General features: G+C 36.7%; 1 protein-coding gene across 10 annotated transcripts in view; it reads left to right on the top strand.

Moving 5' to 3' along the window:
* The window catches only part of SPAG17 (sperm associated antigen 17), a 99,193-nt gene that overhangs the window by 5,928 nt on the left and 71,169 nt on the right, over positions 1-22,096 (top strand). For all 10 annotated transcript variants that reach the window (XM_027681297.1, XM_027681302.1, XM_027681301.1 and 7 more), the window contains exons 2-6: positions 2,654-2,794; positions 3,604-3,663; positions 16,243-16,374; positions 19,374-19,533; positions 21,746-21,940. In XM_027681297.1, the coding sequence (XP_027537098.1) occupies positions 2,654-2,794; positions 3,604-3,663; positions 16,243-16,374; positions 19,374-19,533; positions 21,746-21,940 (688 nt within the window). The remainder of the gene's footprint in view (positions 1-2,653; positions 2,795-3,603; positions 3,664-16,242; positions 16,375-19,373; positions 19,534-21,745; positions 21,941-22,096) is intronic.

Genomic DNA, 22,096 nt, shown 5'->3' with positions numbered 1-22,096 from the left:
AGAGCTAGGGGAGTAGGTCACAAGTGTGGTAAGCTTTAAGACAAGTGGTGGAACTCAGATGAGGAGCAAGAGAGTGGAAATGGAAGGAGAAATTAGGGAAAACTGTGGCCAAGGGGTGGAAAAATCAAGAAGAGACAGGACTATAGGGAAGACAGGTTTCAGAGACTTTGTTGAAGGGTAATATTAATCAGTGCTAAGCAGGTTTAATTTGTGGGCACCAAGATACCAGCACGTTTTAAGGAGGAACTGAAGAAGGCCTAAGGCAGAGGTTTAAGGACTTTTTGATAGAGATTTCTTTGCATATCTGAAGAACAGCAGGAAGTTGTGGGAATGGCCTCTGTATTGCTGCTGGACCATGCTTACCCTAGCATCCTAAGTAGAACCTGACATTCCTGACTGCTGCTGCTCTTGTGCTGTCACCATCTGTCTGTGAGACTGACTGGACTTTGTTCCCCTCTCTTAGTGGTCCTTAGTGAAGTGGACAGTGTACTGATATTAGTTCTTCCATTAGCTCATGTCACAGGTGAGTGGTTGTTCTAGAGACTCCTTCTCTGCTGGTGAGCCCTGGGAGCACCAGGATACTGCCACATGAGGGCATTTCAATCTCGGTTCTGAGAGCCTAGAAAATTATACATTTGCACACAAACATGGGCACCTAAATCCTCTCTGTTCAAAGAAAGGTAAAGTTTTTCTGTCCAACTCTTGGCAACTCTACAGTGATGACTTTGATGATACTATTGGACTATCCAGAGCTCTTTTGTAGTGCTGTGCACTGGTAGCTATCTTTCAACTTCAGGCAGGAGTTACAGTCCCCTCATGGGCCATTGCTGCTTCCACTTCTCCACTGAGCACTGCCTGCTGCCCCAGGTCAGCTGGGCACTCTCTTTCATAAATTCCATGATGTTTGCATGCTCCTAGAGCATCAGTGATGTTCTTGCACTCTCCAGCCCTTTGTAATTCTAAAAACTTGAGGTTCATTTTGTGCTACAATAAAACATCAAGAAGTTCATGATGTACGGAGCTGCAGGGGCCTTTTTAGATGAGTTAACTGATTGTAGCGACTTGCAGTTTCACTTGGTGACCAGGTGATCTTTCCATCTTTTTTTGTTTTTCTGAATATTCTGTGGTTAAAAAAATGAGACATGTACATATAATCACATTGTACCATACTCGTGTGATGTTTCTTTGCTACCGTAAGAGTTTGACAATCTGTTTCCCACCATGCAAGTATATACTAGTTTGAAACTTATGTCAGCTGTGGCTTGCTTCCATCCCAAGCCATCAGTTACTCAGATTGCAAATATTTAGGTAGGCTTTTTTTCAGCTAAGAAAAGGATCAAGTGAAGAAGGGTATGGTAAAACTGGAAAAAGAAATTTCTTTTACCATTTATACCTTTTTTTCTTAGAACGATCCTTTTCCTCACTTCACTATAAACTCAGGTTTTGTTCCTCTTTTCCACAACGACTTCATACATAGTATAAACATACAAAAATATTTTCATCAATATCCTAAAGTTACCACCCTCTCTTAAATTTGTCCTTAAAATCTTTCTTTGCTATAGTGCACAGTGGACTGGTATGTGACTCTGCTTAACCTGGTCCTAGGGGCTTCCTTGCTCTGACTGAAGCCCTTTCCCTGTTTATACCTTTATGCAGCTGTATTGATAACCTTGCTGTTTACATATGCAGATGTGCATTGAAAAAAAATAAATTTCATGATTCAAGAAGAGTGTACAGCACAACCATTAGAAGTGCTTATGGTTCAGCCACCGCTGATGCCAATAAAGAATACTCTGGAGCGAGATGTAGATGTGCTGAAGATAGCTACTCACTTTATGAAAGAGATTCCAGTAGGTTAGAGCAGAAATGTGAAAGAAGACTAACCAGTAAAAGTTGCTTAAATGACATGATTTTGAAGCCTTTGTGTATATGTATCACTAAATAACACGTTCCAATCTTCTCTTGTTCCACATTTCTTTAATGCTGAAAACATATTTCTGTCCATTAAAATACGTGTATGTTACTGCAAATATTTGGAAACTGCTAGTGTTTTCCAGTAGTCAGTATTGTAGTGAAATACATCTTGCCATTGAGAAGTAATTTTTCTTGGTTCAGTATGCTTAGTGGAACCATGTAACAACAGTTCTATGCATAAGTATACCCTCATAAAATATCATACAAATAATGCTGCGATTTTCAGAAAGTAGTATCTGGACATTATCTAATTCCCAGGATGAAGGAGCTGAAATTTGTTTATTCTTGTCTACAGCAAATAATCACAATCCTACATATATTCAAAATTCACTTCTTGTTTGCTAAGCTGTCAAATCTGCAAATGCCATTTAAAAGCTAGTGCATCTTTGTGTGATGCTAAAGCAGTGTTTTCCTGGGGGGAGGTTTGTAGAGGCTGTTTGTAGGCATTTGTGTTTTCCATAGCATAATGCTGCCACCTGATGGCAGAAAGAATTGGGACAAAGTAGTATGTGCTTTTTCGGGTTGTATACAATTTATTTCAGTGTGATTAATACAGTGATGTTTAGTATGTCTTAAAGGGACATAAAGCCATCTCTACAGAATTACTTTTTGAAACTGCAGAGAAGCACTTTTGTTTGCTTGAGTTTTAATACCTTAAAATTTTTATTTTGGAACATAGGATGACTGGAAGCCTAGCATCGCTTTCGTTGTTGGGACCAAGATGGAGGATGAAATCCACATTCAGGCCCTGTCTATGGCTGTGCGGGTGCCACAGCGAAAACTCTTCAGCGTAATAACCCGCGAAGACATTTTCAGACAGGTACACCGAGAAAGTAACTTTTAATAACAAACCAAACTGTAGATCTCCCTTCTAGGTAGTGCCTTCTTTGGCCTGTGGTAACAATAAATTACTCTGTGGAAGTTTCAAAAATTACACTAATTCACAGAATCACTAAGGTTGTAAAAGACCTCCAAGGTTATTGAGTCCAGTCTTTGACCAAACACCACCTCACCAGCTAGGCAGTGGCGCTGAGTGCCATGTCCAGTCGTTTCCCAAATGCTTCCAGGGATGGTGACTCCCCTATCTCCCTGGGCAGCCCATTCCGATGCTTGACACCCCTTTCAGTGAAGAAATTCTTCCTGATGTCCAACCCAAACCTCCCTTAGCACAACTTGAGGCCATTTCCTCTTGTTCTGTCGCTGGTTTCCTGGGAGAAGAGTCTAACCTCCACCTTGCTAAAACCTCCTTTCAGATAGTTACAGAGAGCAATAAAGTCTCCCCTGAGAAAAGGATTTCTCCAGCTCCCTCAGCTGCTCCTCATATGACTTAGCTCTACACCTTTCACCAGCTTCATTGCCCTAATTCATAGGAGTTAAAAATGGAAAAAGGAAAGCTTACTGCATAAGCTACTCTGCTCCCTGTAATGAAGGGATACGATGAAGTTTTGTTACAGACTTTTCTTCAAGGTGCCCATCACAAAAACTCCCTCCCTAAGGTGCAGGGGTACCATAAGATGATTCCTCACTGTTTTGAAGTTTAAATGTAATGTTTGCAAAAGGGAATAATGAGCAAAATAATCTATGTAAACATAAAATCTTCTCACAGTAGAATGCTTTATTTACTTGCAGATCACAGAATGTGGGAGTCAAAAGGGAAAAAAGGTTAAGGATGGGCCTATGTACTATGAGGTAGGTTAAAACATGTATTGCAGAGTCAGTGCTCTTTTACACTGAAGAAAATACAGCTGTGTGGTTGTGTTATGCATTCCTGAGTAAATGCAAACCTATTGGATTCAGTTGGTAAATATATTCAACCATCTACATATTTTAACTGGGGTTTTTTTGTGATACCAACAGTGTTCTTTTCAGGGATAAGAGTTTTATTATTTAAGGATATATTACATGATCATATTTTGATGGTGATGTCTCAAATTACAGAAAACCAGTCAGACTCTGGTCTCTCAGATGCTCCCAGTAATTTAGAGACTTTTACCTTCATTTATGGGAATGCAGTCCCCTCAATGAAACACAGTTCTGTGTGCTACTATCCGTTATTATCTGTTTGATGTTACATTCTAATCTGACCTGTCTAATGGGATATGTCAGTGGGGTTTGGAATCATGCCTAGTACAAAGAGGACTTCCTCCTACCTTGTTAAGGTTTTACTTACAGCTTGTGAGAGGCTATAAAATCCTACGATTAATTAGAAGATTGTTTAAAATTTTCTCAGGTAGAGTTTTATGGTCCTGCAGACCTGGAGCATAAAGAATTTTGGATCCCTCTAAAAAGATCTTGTTTGCATTTTATTTCTGCAATGACCAATAAACTTTTTATGTGTCTCAGGTTTGGGTGGACTTTATAACAGGTCTTTTTAGCTGAGGTCTGTTTTTCAGTAATGCCAGGCTACTGTCTGAACAAGTCCCTTTGGAATTATTTACCACTGACATGACTGTGAATTTTATGCAATTAACCCTCTTCATTTAGGACTAACCTCCCAGGCAAACTCACCCTTATATTACCTGGTATGTAAAACCTCTTCAGTCCTACTGACAGAAGGATTTTGAAGTCTAACTCTAAGCAGAAGCTTTGTATGATACCTGTATTTAATTACTAAGAGCAATTTTCCTTGTGAAGTGGATACTTATTAAATTCCAGCTGTCAGTGCTGTGTCTCATTAGCTACTTACTTTACTCCTCAAAGACATTTTTTCCCTCCCCTCCTTTAACAGAGAATATAAAATGCCTGTTCTGACCTTTTGCTTGGACTCAGTTTCCGTTCAGGCTGTAGCGAATTAAAAGATTGATCATGTTGCCACACCATTAAGATCCTGCCTCACTGGGCAGAATTTACTCCTGAACATTCACGTGGATTCTTATGTGCAGTTTGTGCCTTCAAAGCTTTCACTGCAGCAAAGATAAAAAAATACCAGATTGGCACAGAACACAGGGTTGTGAAATGTTCTGAGAGGAGCATTTCTATCATCACCACTTACAGTTCTCTCTGTGGCAGGATTCAACAAACTGTCATTACCACAAGCGCACGTTCCTTTCTTAGAGAGCCTGTAAATGAGATTCCTGACTTTCAGTGGTCTTTGAACATATGACATGTACATGTGTGTGAATTTGGAACTAATGATGTGCATAGTAATGTGGTTATTAAAGGTATCAATAGTAACATTGTTACCCACGTCATTGGTCTTGCACTTTGCATCTACTGAAATGCAGGGGTTTTTAATAAATCTCAGTGCAGCAGTCTGCAGTGCCTACAAGTCAGGAAACTTTAACAAACTGCTCATGATATATTGCAAGCTAATTATATATCATATTAAAATAATTCCTATTGTCTGTTTTAAGTTATTTCCCTTCAGGGTTTCTATCCTCTTACTGTATTGTATTTCATATCACTCTTAATGTACAAAATGAAGAGGATCATAGCAGGGTTTATGAATATGTAGCTAAAAATTTCCAAATCCAGGAGAATTAAGTGTCTAACACCTTTTCTGACCATTACGTGACTTGCTGGGTGTAGGAGTCCTGGTTGGTAATTTCAGCATTTAATTGAATGATGATGGGCTGATTCTGTCATAAAGATGCTGTGGAAATAATTTTTTTCCTTATACATGGGAGGGAAACTGTTATGCTTTCTGTAAAATATCAACAGATTTCATGATTTGTCATGTACAGTTTTTCCAACAGACAAGACCTGAAACTAAAAATATATGCATTTTATAAGCAAGGTATGTATCTTTTATTGTTATTTACCTGTTTGTTTTGTCAGTTTTCTACTAAGGTTAATAATATCATGTTTTGTCAGTTTTCTGTTAATGTCATGTGTCATGAAGGTACTTTACCACTACTAAATAAGATAATGTTTTAGTTTCCAAATTTTGAATTTTAAAAATCTATTCAAGGCTTAATTTTCCACACTAGATTATTCATGACGCTGATTTTTTTTTTTCCCCCTTAAAAATTCTGGGGAGATTGAGTTCAGGGGCTGTGTGGATTGGAAGAATATTTTTTTTTCTTTTTCTTGTAAGAGTTATTTCCCAGTTTTGTTGGATTCACTGGGACGGGGTCAAGAAAGTTGCCTTTATGTTACCCAGGAAATTCTGAGATGTAATCGTGTCCCATACTAGTAAGGGAACAAGCTGAAGCTGGGAAGTAGTACCAAGGTGATTATGAAAGAAGATGGATCCTTATGTAGCCCCTTCATTTGAGAAGACTGGAAGTAAATGGTGTTGCTGGAAATGGACAGTGGAGTGAGGGTCATGGCCATGAGAGAGAGAGGGATGGAAGGGAAAGAGACGTGGAAGAGTTTTGTGATTCTGTCATATAAGCCAAGATGCTTGGGATAAAGGGTCATGGAAAGATGAAAAAGGAATAAGTGGCAGAGACAAGAGCACTTTTTATTTGGCTTTGGATCCCAGAACATTGCTTTCAAAACATGTCTTTGAAGCCAGGAAAACTAAAATCTTATAACCATCAGCATCCTTCCATGCTGTTCTGACTCATCTCTGGGGCAAGTCATCCCGTGTAACCAAAAAGACTTGATTGCAATTAAAAATATTAATCTTTATTCCACTCCCTGTCAAGAATTAATATATTAAATCTGGTTTCTCACAACAAGGCTCCTACCTATAGTTGTCAAACTGAAAACTATAATCAGATCAGGTGCCAAATCCAAATCATATCCCATTCTCATCCTAGAATTTCATGAGACTGAAGCAGAATAAATCAGTTGTAAATAAGTATTTTCCAACTCTTAATCTACGGCATCTCTTGCATTTTGAGGATAGGAGGCAGCATGAGCAGTGTGCGCCACACTCCAGCAATCCTTGCTAGACTTATGATTCCATTAGGACAAGTAAAGGTGAATACATGTTAGAAAAACTCCTGGGCATAGCAAATGTGTGTGTGTGTGTGTGTGTGTATATTAATATATATAAATAAAAACAAGTCTAAGGAATAAATTCACCTTGTCCTAGCCTCTGTATAGTATGCTGAGGAAGAGTGAAAGCATGCTTTAAATAGAAAAGATGGGTACAATCCAGGGGAAGAGGCCGTTAGGCAAGTGGAGTGGAGTCTGTGACAACAGCAAATCCCCTAACTGTGCAGGAGGTGAGAGGAGGAGGTGATTAAAAAAGCATTCGTGTTAGAAAGGAAAAGGTAAATGGACTGTCTAGGCTTTGGACCTCAGATGTAGTGGAAGTGTAGTTGAAAGTGTCTGGCAAATTATTTTATTTTTCTTGGTTTTTAAGCCTACACCCTCTTTAGTGATGCCTTTTTTTCTCCTCTTTATCTTTCATTCCCCTGCAAGATCACAGAGCTGTGAAAAAGCTGACTCAATGCACTCTATGTTTTTCTCAGTCTAGGCTACGAAGGGCTTGATAAATGCCTGGTGGTGTAGGCTTACATTCTTACAGTTTACACTGTTCTGGCTTACAAGAATTATGTCATTTCTCTGAGAGGTAACTTTTCTGGTTAGATGTAAAACTTCAGACTTGTTTTTCAAGTGTAAATCTAATCTGGTTTTTCAAGAGACCATAGTGAATACTACAAAATTAAATATATGTATATATGCACAAAATAAGATCACTAAATTTTTTTGATTTTTCTTTTTGAGTGAGAAAGGCTACTGACAAAATTTCTAAACACTGTAACCCAAGAGTTGGATTTCTTACCAGTGTTGCTGTCACCAATTTCTTTTATGTTCTGTGAAATTAGTAGATAGGTAGATTTGATTGGCAGAAGAGAATACCGTGACCCATAGCACAGGTCACAGTATTTTTTTTCAAAAATGATCTGTATATTGAAATTTTGTAAATCAAGATTGGATTTTTTTTCTAAATGATTGAAAAAAATTGAGAATATGCTATGATTTCTTTATCAGGAAGACCTTTCTTGATAAAATATACTTTTAATTTCACTGAAAATTTATTTTTTAATGGAGGACTTCTAGCCATGTTTACTAAATTAAATAAAATCTTGCCATTAATCTTCCATTCTCTGTGTTGAAGCTTTGAGACTGTGTTCAAATTTTCTCTTAATTTTTCTCTTTATTTAACAATTTGTAATAAATTTGTTTGGGTTTTTTTTTCAATTCTTAAATATGTGAATCTTCTCTAACAGACATTTACAAATCACTATTTTTATTTAATTGTGGACACCCAATGGACTTCGTGTTTTTGTTGAATACATGTCAAATACAATCAAATACAAGCATAACATAATGGATTGCTTCCTGTTTGATATATTACTGTATACAAATCTGAAGATTGCATAAGTTATCTTGGCTGCTGCCTTGCAGAGCTAGTTTTGGATCAATAGGCTCATCCTTGACCAATGAGTCATTCACAAAGTTACTGGTTTACAGGTGCTCCAACCTGCAAATTTGGCCTGTTTTCTTTCTTCTGAGATTTAAGCCTTGTAATTTAACAAAACCTAATCATACTACTTTTTGCACTATACTAACTACATTAACCAGATTTCTTTGTATGAATGAGTTTTCTGCTACATTCTTTATATCTCCCATGGTTATTATGTTTTTTGGAGATTTTATACTTAAAGAGGTTATAATATTTCCCAGATCACTGACAAACTTTTAAATATTCTCAGTATGTTGTATGCTTCTAACCCCACAAGAAACTCACCTGTTTGATGATGACTCTTTGTAATTGCATTTTTAGATCTGTCAGTAAATAAGTTTTAATCTTTGTCACCATTTTCTACATGAATATTCAAAGAACACTTAGGAAATTCTGCTTTTTACTCTATCATACTTCCTGTTTAAAATAGAATTGCAGTCTTGCCATAGAAAGCTATTCTCTTTGTGAAAAGGCCACCTTATTTTTTTCCCAAAAAGAAAATAATTAAATTGATAATTATTTTACTCTCCTTTTATTTATTGTTTATTGAATCCTCCATTAGGACATTAGGGAAATATCTCCTCTGTTGTTCTGCCATGGTCAGCATTACGTTGCCAGTATGTATGTTATTCTAACTTCCCTTTTTTAAGTGTTGGTGTGATGTTTGCTTTTACTTACTTTAAAACTGCCCTTGTTCTCCAGGATTTGGTTAAAATCAGTATTCATGATTCAAAGAGCTCCTCAGCTACCTGTTTTAATCCTTTGATTATGTTGTCCAGGTCTACTAGTCCAGCCAGGGTCAACCCACTACATGTGGCAAGGAATGTTTTCACCCAAGTACAAGCTCTTGTGAGTTATCTGGCATCTGAAGAAGAGCAAACTCAGTAGTAACTAGGATATGTGTCACTAAAGAAAAAGGTTTGAAAAATAATGCTAGACAGGAGTGTTTCTAAGGAAGCCTTTTGGTTTCTTGTGGAAACGTGTAATTAAAAATGACATATATTTGTGGAAGTGTATAGGTTTTGACACACCACCATCAGAAAGATTAGGCTTTCTCAAAAGTACAGATAGTAATTTTAAAACCAAACCTTCTCAGTCTGTGTGTCAATAGAATTCTATTTTGTAATACAAGTTAGAAAGATTTTGTTTTCATTCCATTAGAATGAAATTAATTTTAAAAACTATAAAATGGAAAACTCGGGAGCCAAAACTTATCTGGTGCTGTTGTTTTCATGAAAGGGTTTGACAGTAAAAACAACTTGGGCAGCCATGCTGAATGGTCAGAAGGATAGAAAGATTTAATTTTATTTTTCTTTCCAATACAAAGCAAAATAAATACTGCACTCTTAAATGCCATAATAAAATGGAGCAGTTCTCCAGTCAGCCTTTGTCAAGTGGCATTGTGTGGATACAAGTTAAGAGAATTTTATTGCAGAAGGACTTGGCAGGATATACAGAGGTTTAAAGCTCAAGAAACACTTGGGAATTGTTGTTAAATGAGTATGCCTTTTAGGGAGGTACTGGCTTCAGGGAAGGGTAAGGGACTTTCAATCCTGCTGTGGGCATTATCTACTTATCTGTTTTCAGCTCTTTTCTATCTCTTACCAAGCTTCTGCCAGTTTGGAGTACAGAATATAGTATGATCCCGCTGCATGAGGTGGTACATTTACCTGAGATGCTCAGTGTCTTATCTTCTGAGGAGGGTTTAAATACTCTGCCTCCTGGGTCCAAGTATTACTTAAAAGGATGTTAAGGAAAAAATTTGTTAACTTAGGTTTAGCATGTCTTTGCATCAGCCTTTGCCATTGTCAGAGCATCTGATGCACCTGCGTGACCAAGAGGCCTGTGTAGTCCTTTGAGTTATCGAATTATATGCCTTCCATTTGGATTTATTGTTCCATGAGACTGAGCTGTTGTTGCTCGAACCAATCAGTCCTATAGATTGTTTGCAATCATTTTCTAAAGTATCTCCAGTTCAGTATTTCTTTCCAGGATCAATGTGCCATGTTGAGAAGTACAAGATTTCTAAATACTAAAACTGGGGGGGAAAAGGCTTGAGCTCTGGCAGGAAAACAGTCTGTGTCTTCTAATTTTCCATTTCCTGAAATCTGAGAGGTCAGGTTCTATTATTTACATGAGACAATTGACATGTTAATAATTTAATTTCAAAATAGTGACTCAAATTCTAGGATTCTAGAAACATGCATTATTATTTTACTACTGTTAGTTGTAATTATTTGGCTTGAGGACATTCATAAAACTCAAATTGTTGGTGATTTATTTTCTAGGAGAGAAAATTGATACCTTTTGCAATTCATCTACCTATTTAAAACCTCTTTAGAATATTGGTGAGATCTTGGTTTTGCTTCCTAGTTTACAAAATTTCCGCATACATGCAACTTGGTATAAAATTTTCTGCTTTTCCTGTGCAGGTTTTTTTGAAATGTCTCTGTAACTAGAGCAAACAGCATTTATGTCTGTAAGAATGTCATCCTTGAAGTGGTAGAGGAATCCTCTGAAGGAGCCAAAGGAAATGCTGTCCAGTGTTTTGTTGCCTTCAGAGTTTTCAGATGACTGTAATTGGTTCATTAAGGACAACAGAGAGTATGAAATTTTTTTCAAGTAGAGCAATTAATCCCAGAATCTTTTGTCATCAAATAAAAAACAAGCAAACAAACAAACAAAAAAGAAACGAAAGAAAAAGCCCAAAGCCCTCTTGCAAAGCTAGACCAAGGTGTAAAGATCCTGCCTAGTTTGTGGTGCCAAGCCCACAAGGCCATTGGGACTTGCCGACTCAAGAATTCTGAGGTTCCAAGAGGCTAAGAAAGCTCTGGCAAGATGTAGCTGGATGAGTCCTGCCAGCATAAGGGTTAATGAGGTAACTTTGCTTCTTAAATCTTTTTGTTCTGCCTCTGATTGGGTTCTCTTCTTAGCCGGATGCAATGTTAGAGAAGCATGACTAAATCCTTTAGCTTTGTAGTGTTCATTGTGTGGATTCAGTTGGCTGAAATTACTGGAGACAATTTACTTCTCAGAAGCGTAAAATATTCTGCTCTATAATGGAAAGATTTGCTGGGCAGATTCATCCCACTGAAATGTAAACATTTCAGTATTTGATCATAGCAATATATCTTTTCATCTGAGCAGATCACATCTGTCTGATCACAGCAGACAGGCCTGTTTTCTCTTTTTAAAAATGTCTAAGTTCTGTAGGAGTTCTTCAGAAATGACTTAAATGCTGTTTCAACTATTGCCGCCCAATCAGAGTGTTAAAAGAACCCAGATATCTGAAGGTTGCATGAGAAAACCTTCCCTACGCATAAAACTCCTCCTTCCTGAAATAGCAATGGTAATGCCTGATCTTTCAAGTCACTAGATATTTGTATTGTATCTTTACTTCCCTTAAAGTAGTTTGGTTTTTTGGTAGCAGTTAGTGGTCAGGAAGCCATGGTAGGTAGGTGTCATATCATAGACGGTGAAAGCTCCAGTAATAAAGCCAAGGTGAAAAGTCATCTGAGTTTTTATGTAACGTATTTTCTCATTTTTACTTAAATTAGGTTATTTCACCATTTATATCTTCCTTAAAACATTATTTAGGTACTAACACAGAAAGATAAGCAGCACTAAGTAACACTAAGAAACAGAACACTGTACACATATGTGAAGTTCTCATTCTGCACTGCTGAGCTTAAAACAGTTAAGATACCCCCTCCGTTGCACATTTTCTGTAGAGAGAGGTTTAAAGAACAGACCTTCTTACAATGGATATTTCTAATAGGTTGCTGCTAACCAGATCAAGCTGTGTTGTGTTTTGGCAAAAAACAGACTCACTCATACGAGTGACAAGTTATTTTTCGAGAGTACAAGCAGCCATTGCTGCTGCTCTGAGAATTATTCTCACAATAGAAAGACAGATATTTAGTACATGAACAGCATTCATATTTGCTCATTATTGCCTAATTTTAGTGGGTTTATTGGAAAAAGACTCTGAGGGGTAGAAGGAGTCATCAAATCCACTTTAATTTTTTTCATTCTCTAGAGTACATATTGATATAATCTTCATTGAGTAACAGAGATTATTCAATTGGCTTAGCTAAAGTTTTACAGTCTATTCAGATATGCAATTGATTTACTGATTTATGTGAGTCCTTAAGCTCTGTGTGAATTGAGAGTCATTAATTCACCAGCGAGGGATGATGACTAAGCAAGTGACCTTTTGACATCATAGGTGGGAAGAGCTTCTGAGGGATAAAATGAAATTAGATGAGTGGTCTGATAGTAGAAACTGATTTGGCTTTCAACATACTGTAGGTGTGATCTGAAAAAAAGTTGTTTCAGTTAGCTCAGATCCTTCCTTGTATTCTTTCAGAATGATTGATTGTAGTATGCTATGGTCAATGAAACGACATCGGCAGATTCAGAAATATTTAGTAATATGTGTAAAAAAATCTTCTTTGGACAAAAAAAAATTTATTGATATGACACATGCGGCTTTTTTTTTCCCTAGTTCATCTTGAAAGTTGCTTATGAAGGATTCATGTTACTTATGGCAGATTGCAATAAGTGAAGATAGCTTTTTTCCCCCATTTTTATTACTTTGTTCAGGAAAGTACATCTGAACAGTAATTAACAACTTGGTTGTGTAATCCATATAGCCTCTTGACAGATGACTATCTTGCTTCAAATTTACTTAAACTGTGTCAGCTGCTAAGGATTTTACCTACTGAGGAGTTCTTCTAGGAACTATTATATTTCTTTGGGAATAGATATATGTGGTAGTCTGAATATCACACAGGTTCGAGAACCAGAGGGAAGACAGGGCTTTAGAAAGCTCACCCTGGATGTGGGAAAGCTACACTATGACGTTGGCTGACCACTGTCCATAGCAAGCAGTGCTACTGCTTCCAGGTAGTAGTAAAGCTGTGAAAGTTAATAATGTAATTTATCCTTTTGAAAGATTTTCCGATTATGATTTAGCAGCCACAATGGTTCTGTATATTGAAAAAGAGGTATTTCAAAGAAAGATAACATAAAGACTCTGGCTTTAAATGTTTCCCTAACTTGTGAGACCTATCTCTTCTCTCAATGGCGCTGACATCTGCCAATAGTATAGTGTTACTTACAAGCACTCATGTGGTGTTTGAGTGGCTTGAAATGCATGCCCTTTGCACCAGGCAGCTAAATCTCTGCATGGTTCGTACTGCCACCATATGAGATCAAATACTGCATCACTGAAGCCTTTCTGCACTTCACCCATGTGACCCCTGCTGTGTGAGGAATGCTAAGTTTCCTCTTCCTTTAAAGGAAAAGAGGCCCTACCTAAGTTTGCCCATCCAAGTTTCCATGGTTTCTCACGTAAGAAAAACGTCATCACTGGTGGGATGAAGTATAGCCAATCTGTAATGAATCCACTTCATAGTATCCAAAAAACTTCCTTCTATATTCCTACCAAATCTTTGTCCTCAGCTTTTTTTTTTTTTAATTAAGGCTCTGTAGATTCTTAATGTTTATGCCAGGTGCCTGCATAACTCAGAGGACCACAGATGAAGTAAATATGGATGTGTAATAAATTTAATTTCTTTTATCTGCCATGCATGGATTGATCTATGTTCTGTCTTTTGCAGTAATGAAGGATTGTTTTTAATTTCCGTATCTGAAAGCAGATTTTACATTTCTGTATGAAAAACTATTTGCTTTCTTTGTATTGCCAAATGTATTGTGCTCATTTTTTCTTTGTCTTCTTTGTCTGACCTCTCTCCACAGTCACGGGATGTACTTCTGTTAAATACTTTGGTTTATGCTTCTCTAGCAGCTCACATAAGAAAATTAGTCCTTCCTACCCCCTCAGGAATTGTCCAGCTCACTACAGGGCTTGGTCAAGTCTCTTCATTTCTGCATTCTCTAACTACAAAATAGGAATAATCATGATGCATTGCTTTTGACTGGTAAAATGCTTTGAGCTTCTCAGGAAGAATGTATTTTAAGAATCTAAGCACTTTTTTCTTCTTCCATGAACAATAAATCAGCAACTGCCATCGAGATGGGTTACTATATATACACTTTCAGGAATCCTTCCAGAATCCCTCCATTTCCCCTCTATTGTGTTTCAAGAAATGTGCAACTCATCTACATTAGCCATTGAGAAGCATCACTTTCCATAGGCTGTTAACATCAATTCTGCAGAAAAAAAAACCTATATGAGAATTTTTCTCTCTGAGGGAAATTGCTATGAGGTTTCCTCAAAGTGTCTTTCTTTCAGAGCACAGATTTGTGTGGCTAGCTCTGAGTGACTATTTTTTGTTGGAATGACTAGTAGTTTCTAGTGTGCCTACAGTCTGTGAGATTTTTAAAGTCTTGCTCTTAAGAAATCCTTGATTTTCTGCTGTGACTCTGAAGTCAGTAAGTATCTTTTCAGAAGCCTTCTATGGTTGGCTTGTTGAGATAGTAGCCAGTAAGTAGTCTTACTTTGAATATGAAACGGTAGAGCAAAACTGATCTTAATCATGACTTATCTTCTTTTGTGAATGTTAAGGAGATAATCAGGTTTATTTGTGGTGGAGGGCAAGGATTGTTTTGGAAAGATTTTTAAATGCATAGGTTTTGGTTTGTCTCCCTGTTACACGATTCAGGAAAAAAATCAGATTTTTAAGATATTTCTTTTTCTGTACTTTGCTTTCATTTGTACAAAACAGTAATTCAGCATATAATAATCTGGATTCCATTTTGGCTTTGTTTTATTCAGAGAAGCATTTTTAGTGGCTACATTTGCTTACCTAGGTTTTACTTAAGAATTGAGAATTTCTAAACTAGGCAAGGAGCTATGAAAGCTCAAAGCTAATGGTGATGTTTGCATTAGACAAGACACAGTTCAGTGACATGCAGTGTGCACCTTCATTGTCCGAATATTAGCAAGCAAAATTGACACCATATGTGCCCAACTGTAATTGCTCCAAGAGGGGAAAAGAGAAACATGTCAGAACATTTGAGTAACACCTAATTCAGCCCATGGTTATAAATAAAGCTGATGGTTGCTTAAAAACAAAAGTAGGAAAATATTATGGTTATATTATTCCTCAACAGCGCTTCCTACATAGGTGAACTTTATTACAGGGACAACACAAGTGAAAAGAAACATATAACAACTTTTTATGGTATTTTTATGTTATTTTATTTTTTTCGCAGTAAATAAAGTGGTTATGAGGCTCCAAGGAAAACGGCCCAGATGTTAGTGAGTTGTATGAAATTTAGTGGAAACAAGCTGTAAAAAACATAGTCATAAAACAGCCTGTCAATGCCACACATCTGGACAATGCAGCTGTATGTTCCCGCTGCTGTCATCACCCTAAGAAAACTCAATAGCCTTATTTCACCCCAATTAGGCTGCATACCAACAGAATCAGAATTACACAGGGAGGGGGTGTGTTTTTACCAAGACAGACCCTCTCAAATTCCCTTCAAGAAGTTTTTATCTTTCATTCAGGGCTAGTGCCTCAGACACAAGTCACTTTGTAAACAGTACTCCAAACTATTCCCCTTGATCTGCTGTTACGTGCTTTTTAATTTATTACTTTACAATAAGTAGTTGCTCGATGTTGCTTCTTTGTTTAAAATCTAAAAAAAATTTACATTTTCCTGTGAGAATTCTGTGTCTATTGATTTTTGCATAAATTGTAGAAGTTTTTTCTATTCTAGTTTTATCTCGTACTATAGCTGATAGGACTTCATTTGAGGTCTTCAGAACCAAAGAATAGCTGTGCATCTTACTGATACATTGTTTTTCTGGAAGTGTGGCCGTTTTGACCCACACGTTGTACAATTGTGTGTATTTCATTTCACTTTGTCATTCAAAGTGTGTGTCAAATGGAGTAATAGTTTTGTTGTGGGGGGTTTTTTTCCCTCTGCAGGTAATAGAATTAGCCAAAGCCATTCTGGATGGGAGTGCAGAAATTCCTGTTACACTAACTGGAAAGCTGTTGAAATTTCAACTGCTTTGTCTCAAACAGAAGGACCTTCAGAGAAGAGAAGCTGAAAAGAAGGTACATCAGTATGCCTTAGGGAGGATGCTTAATTAAGTTTTTGAAGACACCTCTAGTGTTGCTTCCATAAATTCAGCTTTCTTCTCATGTTTGACTTCATAGAACTGTCATTGAAGAGAAATGTGACTAGAAATATCTTTTTAAGTTAATTAGATTTTGTGGATGAAGCTGTCAATTACTCAAATGCTAGTGAGAAAGTGAAAAAAAAAAAGAGAAATTAAAAAATACTATGCAAGAACTCTTTGCTAGAGTGAGAGCTAGTAATGGCTTAGCTGAGTCTTAGGTCCAATAGAAAATAGAGCTACAAACTGGCTTTATCTGAATATGTCTCTCCTGAAGTAAAGGTAGGAGAGATTGTTACCTGAGAGGTATCTAGGATAGAAGCACTATGAAGAAGTTATTGTTAAGAATCTCCTCTCTGAAGGGAATTTAGAGAAGTTGTCTCTTCCCTCCTCTGGCACTAAGGCAGAATAATATTTTCATAAACTATTCCTGGCATATATTTGTTGAACCTTTTCTTAAAACTTTCCACTGCTGTGCTTTTGCTTTTCAGTAATTACCGCTGAACTATCTCTGCAAGGGACTTGTTTGGAAAGGTTTCTGGTCTTATCAACCATAGTCTTGTTTCAACCTATTTCTGCTTCACTTCTCACTGGGTATGGGGGCAACAGTTCTTACCCTGCATTCTATGGAAATCTATTACATATTTAACTAAACAAACTCAAATGTATGTCATGGTTTCTAGTTTTTGATTATGCATGTTCCTCTCCTCTGAACTCTCTCATAATAGTGCATATTTTGAAATCTGCTTCTCAGAACTGAGTGCCACATTTTCCAGTGTTCCCGAAACTTGCTTCCATATGTCCTCCAAGATCATCACTAGCTCCAAGATTGCCTCGGTCAAATTGCTTATGTGTTGAAGGAGGAATTTCACCAAACTTGCACAGAATCACAGATCAGACCTCTAGTTGCTTTTTAATATCTTTTAAAGTTGTCAGTGGTAACTTTCAACAACTTACTGAGAAGTTGGTTTCGATACAGTCCTTTTCGAGCAAACATTCGTGCAACTGAACACCATTATCAGAGAGCTGTATAATTGCTGCAGTAAGTTTACCCTGTTAATTATCAAGAACTACAAAGTAAAGTGAGGTGACATGGAGACCTGAGCAGTCTGTGCATATAAAAGACACAAGAAGAAAGCAGTTTAATGGATTTTGTGTACTTGAAAAGTCTGTAAATTTTTTTATCAACAATTCTATTTGTGGGAATACTTGGTGGATGAAGTATAGCACACAACCACAAGAAGATTAAATGCTAGATGATTAAATTAGAATTGTACCCTGTTCCCACAGAAGACTGTTGATTAGGAAATGGTAACTTACGACACATAAATATATGAATAGTATGAGAAAATAGTGTCTTTTCAATCTGAAGAGAAATTGAGAGGCTGAAGCTATAGAGCAGATTGTTTATAGTGAATCAAGAAAAAATGGCTTTTCTCTTAGATACTAGTAAATTCTGATAAGTAAACTTTAAAACAAAAATTTTAAGTTTAAAGATTGGGTACTTCAATTTTAAAATGGAGCCTTTAGCTTTGATTTGGCAAGATTAGTCTTGTAACTCTAATTTTATTTCCCTGGTCAAGTGGTATTCTTGGTTAGAATCTTGGCAAGTCCAGAAATGTCTCTGCTTATTTGAGGATGACTTAAAATTATGCAGATGCAATAGATGAAGTTGATTATGAACTTTGTGGCCTGATGATCGTATCTTCTGTTTGGTGTGTTCATCTGCTTAGAGTTCAAAGAAGTACTATCAAAATTTTTTATTTGAAATGTCCAAAGTGGAACAAATTTGAAGGAAAATAATGAAAGCCTCCAAATCGTTCATTTCACAGTGCAAATAGTTTCAAGAATCTGTCGAAGGCATTTGTAAATTTTACAGAAAGGGAATGCATGAAGGAAGGGAAAAGCAGGAAAAGATTTTCTGCTTTGATTTTGAATTTGAAGTAAATATAACTTCCACAGATTGAAAGTCTGCTTTTCATATGGATCTAGGGAAAGGAACTATGTAGAGTTAACTGCCCTTTCTCATTTGCATGAAAGGCTTTTCTCATTGCTTTAATAGCCACTAAAGTGACACCAGCAGGTTTGTAACTGTAAGTTAAGTTAATACAATTTTATTTAATTTAATTTAGCTTTATAATTCTGAAATGTCATTTTTGCATAGTTTGGACATAGTACTTCTACTGGGTAAAAATGAAGTGGAGGCTTTCTTGCTCTACAACATCTCACTTTACCTTAATATGTTTTGGATTAATTTAATTTTAGGCTGACTCTGGACTTTCTGGATTTATAGCGTGAGGCTCAGGGATACTTACAAAATCTTTTTTTTCATCCTGTACTCTTAAATTACCAAGCAGAGCTTAATGTAGATGTTTTTGTTTGAAAATAATGAGAATGGCTGAATAATATCCTGTGTGAAATGAGCACAAGACTCTTGGTTCTAGTTCATAGTAGACAGATATTTACATCAAATAAAAATAGTGCTGGTACCATTTTACACCGTACTCAAGAGTGGTAACAGAGATGTTAAAGACTTAACAGATACTGAATTTTTGCCTTATTTCCCTTAAGTCCAAGGAAGGGTTCTGGCTGATGCAAGTGCTGTATTGGCAGTAACTAAAGCACAGTGATTCTTTACTCATCTTTTTACCCGTATGCATTTTATTAGTTTGGTAGGTATAATGTCTGACTAGCTCTTGCAGTTCCTTTTTAATGTGAAGTCTTAGTACTATGATTGAGTAAGAATATAATAAACTAAATGTCGTGTTCGAGCAGCATAAAGCAGGATGTTCAAGACAGCTTCACCACGTCAACGTTATAGTGGTTGAGAGGGAAAAGTATTACAATACAAAAATCGAATCACTAAAGTTTTACAACAGTCTGACCTTTATTCTGCACAAAGGCTACAATGACAACTTTGTTTATTCATCTTGTCAGGCAGAACAGCAACAAAAAGAAAAAGAAAAAGCTAAATCTCCTGACAAGACAGCTCAAAAAGAAAGTAAAGGAAAAAAGTCAGCAGTCCCAGCCTCTGATAAAAAGGACACCCAAATGAAACGACGACACAGAGAAGTAGAAGAGAAAGACCAATACATTGGTATGTAAAAAATGCAGATGAACTTGCTAGAAGTCTTGCAACCTAGCTTTGGAGTACTTTGTTTTGTCCACGTTTAAAACTCAAGATCTATTTGCCAATATCAGAACATTGCCGCTTCATATTTGAAGAGGGCACTGTTTTGCTCAGTGTTAGGATAGATTGTGCAGTCCAAGAAATAAAACTTAGATAAGATACATGTAACATGTCAATATCAAAATGTTTTAGCATATATAACACCCAAAGAAAGTAGCTAAACAAGTCCTATAGAAAACCTTTCTCGGAGAAAGATTTCAGAATAAGTAGATGTAGCAGTATCCAGAGGTGGCTTTCTCCTTGTATTATAAAATATAACAGACTAACAGACTTGAAAACCCTGTCAATGAAGAAATTTTTCCTAATATCCGGTCTAAACCTCCCCTCTTTATATTTGTTTTAATATAGCTGTATCAAGAAATAGAAAAAAAAAACAACCATGCCTTGAACTCAAAGACAGTCTGTATCTGGTAGTTTTGGTAGCTAACAGTCATTTTATCTTTCATTCCTAATACATTATCACCTTTTTGAAATTAAATATTTCTGCTTTTGAGTAATCTAGAGATTACTTGCATTGATGTCTTTCCTCTTATGAGTATGGACTAGTCACTGATAAGTAGAACTGACTGATTATTATCCACTTGTCATGATTATTAGGATAATCATAATTATAATTTTCGAATGGCACACAGTCTTCAGCATGTATGCATTGGAATTTTTGTATCTCTGTAAGTGACTGGGCAGACATCTGGTTTTTTTGTTAGAAATTATTAATATTCAGTAATTGTATGTGCTCATGCCTTTTCTTCCTGCAGTAACTGAGACATCAAATTACGTACTTCAGTTTCAGTGCTAGCAGTTATATAATGGGCTAGTTTTCTTCTGGGTTTGATTTTTGCTTTATGCCATATATGTGCTGGACTATGGTGGCTGCTTCCTCAGTCAGTCTTTCTCCAAATTTGTATGTTCTTTTATGTTTATCTAATGTTGCAACCAACAGAGAGCCTGCTGCTCCGTGTGGTAGCAGCATTTACACAGTCCTGGCTATAAACCTGAGCACAGGCAGATGTTAGTGCTAGGCTACCTTTTTTTCTCACTTGGATGCATGAGTCCCATGAGCTGAGGAGTGGCTAAAGAACTTAGATGTGTGATGTATTAGTAGGCATAAGAAAGAATCTTAATGCTAAAGAGAATATAAAACTGCATTTGGTTTCTAGTGCAGGATAGTCTGCACTAACCCTACGTGTTTCAGAATCAATGAAGAGATACAAGACCTCCAGCAGGCAGTTTCTAATGACTTAAAATAAATAACCATACTGGATGAATGAAATCTTCTGGTACTTATCTTAATATCTATATTTCTCCACAGGCCACAAAGGGAAATTATACAATAGACTTAGACTAGAGTCAAGCTTCTAGAGGGCTCATTTTTACTTATATAATGCTTAACCTTTTGCTTTGGCAGTGAAATGTTACTGTGCATATTTCTACATAACTAATAAGCCCAAACAGAGCAGGCACTCAATGAAACTTCTCATCTGCACTCTAAGATGAATTTGGATATGCCCCTGGACAGCTAAAAGGACTAGTGTGAGCTAGTATTACCAGCTGATAAGGATTTTGACAGGAAGCACACCTAGTAAACATGAACCTGTTGGGCAGGGAACAGTCAGCAGTGAGTCAGCTCATGCCTGCAGCTAATCCTTTGAAATTATTTTGACTCATGTAATTGCTCATTTAAGACACAGTAACTTAGTCTGTGTGTGCTCCATGGCCAGTTTTATACAGGATGAAATAGGATAGCTTAAACTACCAGTAGAGCATGTGAGTATGTCCTGACACTAAACTCCTTAGAGAGAAGCGATTACAGAAATGCTGCTACAACATTCTGATTATAATCAGCTTCTCCAGTTTTTCTCCTGGTACTTCTCCAAACAATTATTATTTCTGACTTGTGTTCTTCCTGCTGTGTTCTAGATGGTTTGGTGCAGAAGACTTCAGTCTAATGCACATAATGTTTTTGAACTTATATGTAATTTTCCCAATGAAATTATAAAAGAACTGACCTTCATTTGCATTACTCTATATAGTCAAGAAAAAAATTAATTTTGTTTAGCTGTTGAATGGCCTTTGTTTAGCTGTTGAATGCTCTAATCTGGTTTTGTTGTATTTTGAACAGATGATGAACCAGATGATGGTGCCCATCATTACTTTATAATTTTGGATTTCCACAACCTTCAGCTGTTACCTGTAATGGCTGAGCTTGGAATTAACATTTCAAGTGTAATTCAAATTTCTTCTGAGAATTACAAGCCATTGCAGATACACTTGGAAGAAACTACACTTCAAGGAGAGCCTTTAATTTCATCTGAAGGTAATCTGATCATAAAAATAAAATTGTACAGAAAGGAGATAGTTTTATATCCAAGGAAGACTGTTCTAGCTGTGTTTTTCTCCCTCTCTGTGCTTTGTGTTTGTGCATGCTAATGGTGAGCAGCTATGTTTGCAAGTGCCAAAATGGTATTGCCTT

The sequence above is a fragment of the Neopelma chrysocephalum genome, unplaced genomic scaffold, assembly GCF_003984885.1.
Source record: "Neopelma chrysocephalum unplaced genomic scaffold, ASM398488v2 Primary Assembly neopelma1_60, whole genome shotgun sequence".
NCBI classification, from domain to species: domain Eukaryota; kingdom Metazoa; phylum Chordata; class Aves; order Passeriformes; family Pipridae; genus Neopelma; species Neopelma chrysocephalum.
Note: the sequence above shows the minus strand (reverse complement) of the source record. Positions and strands in the feature narration are given on the sequence as shown.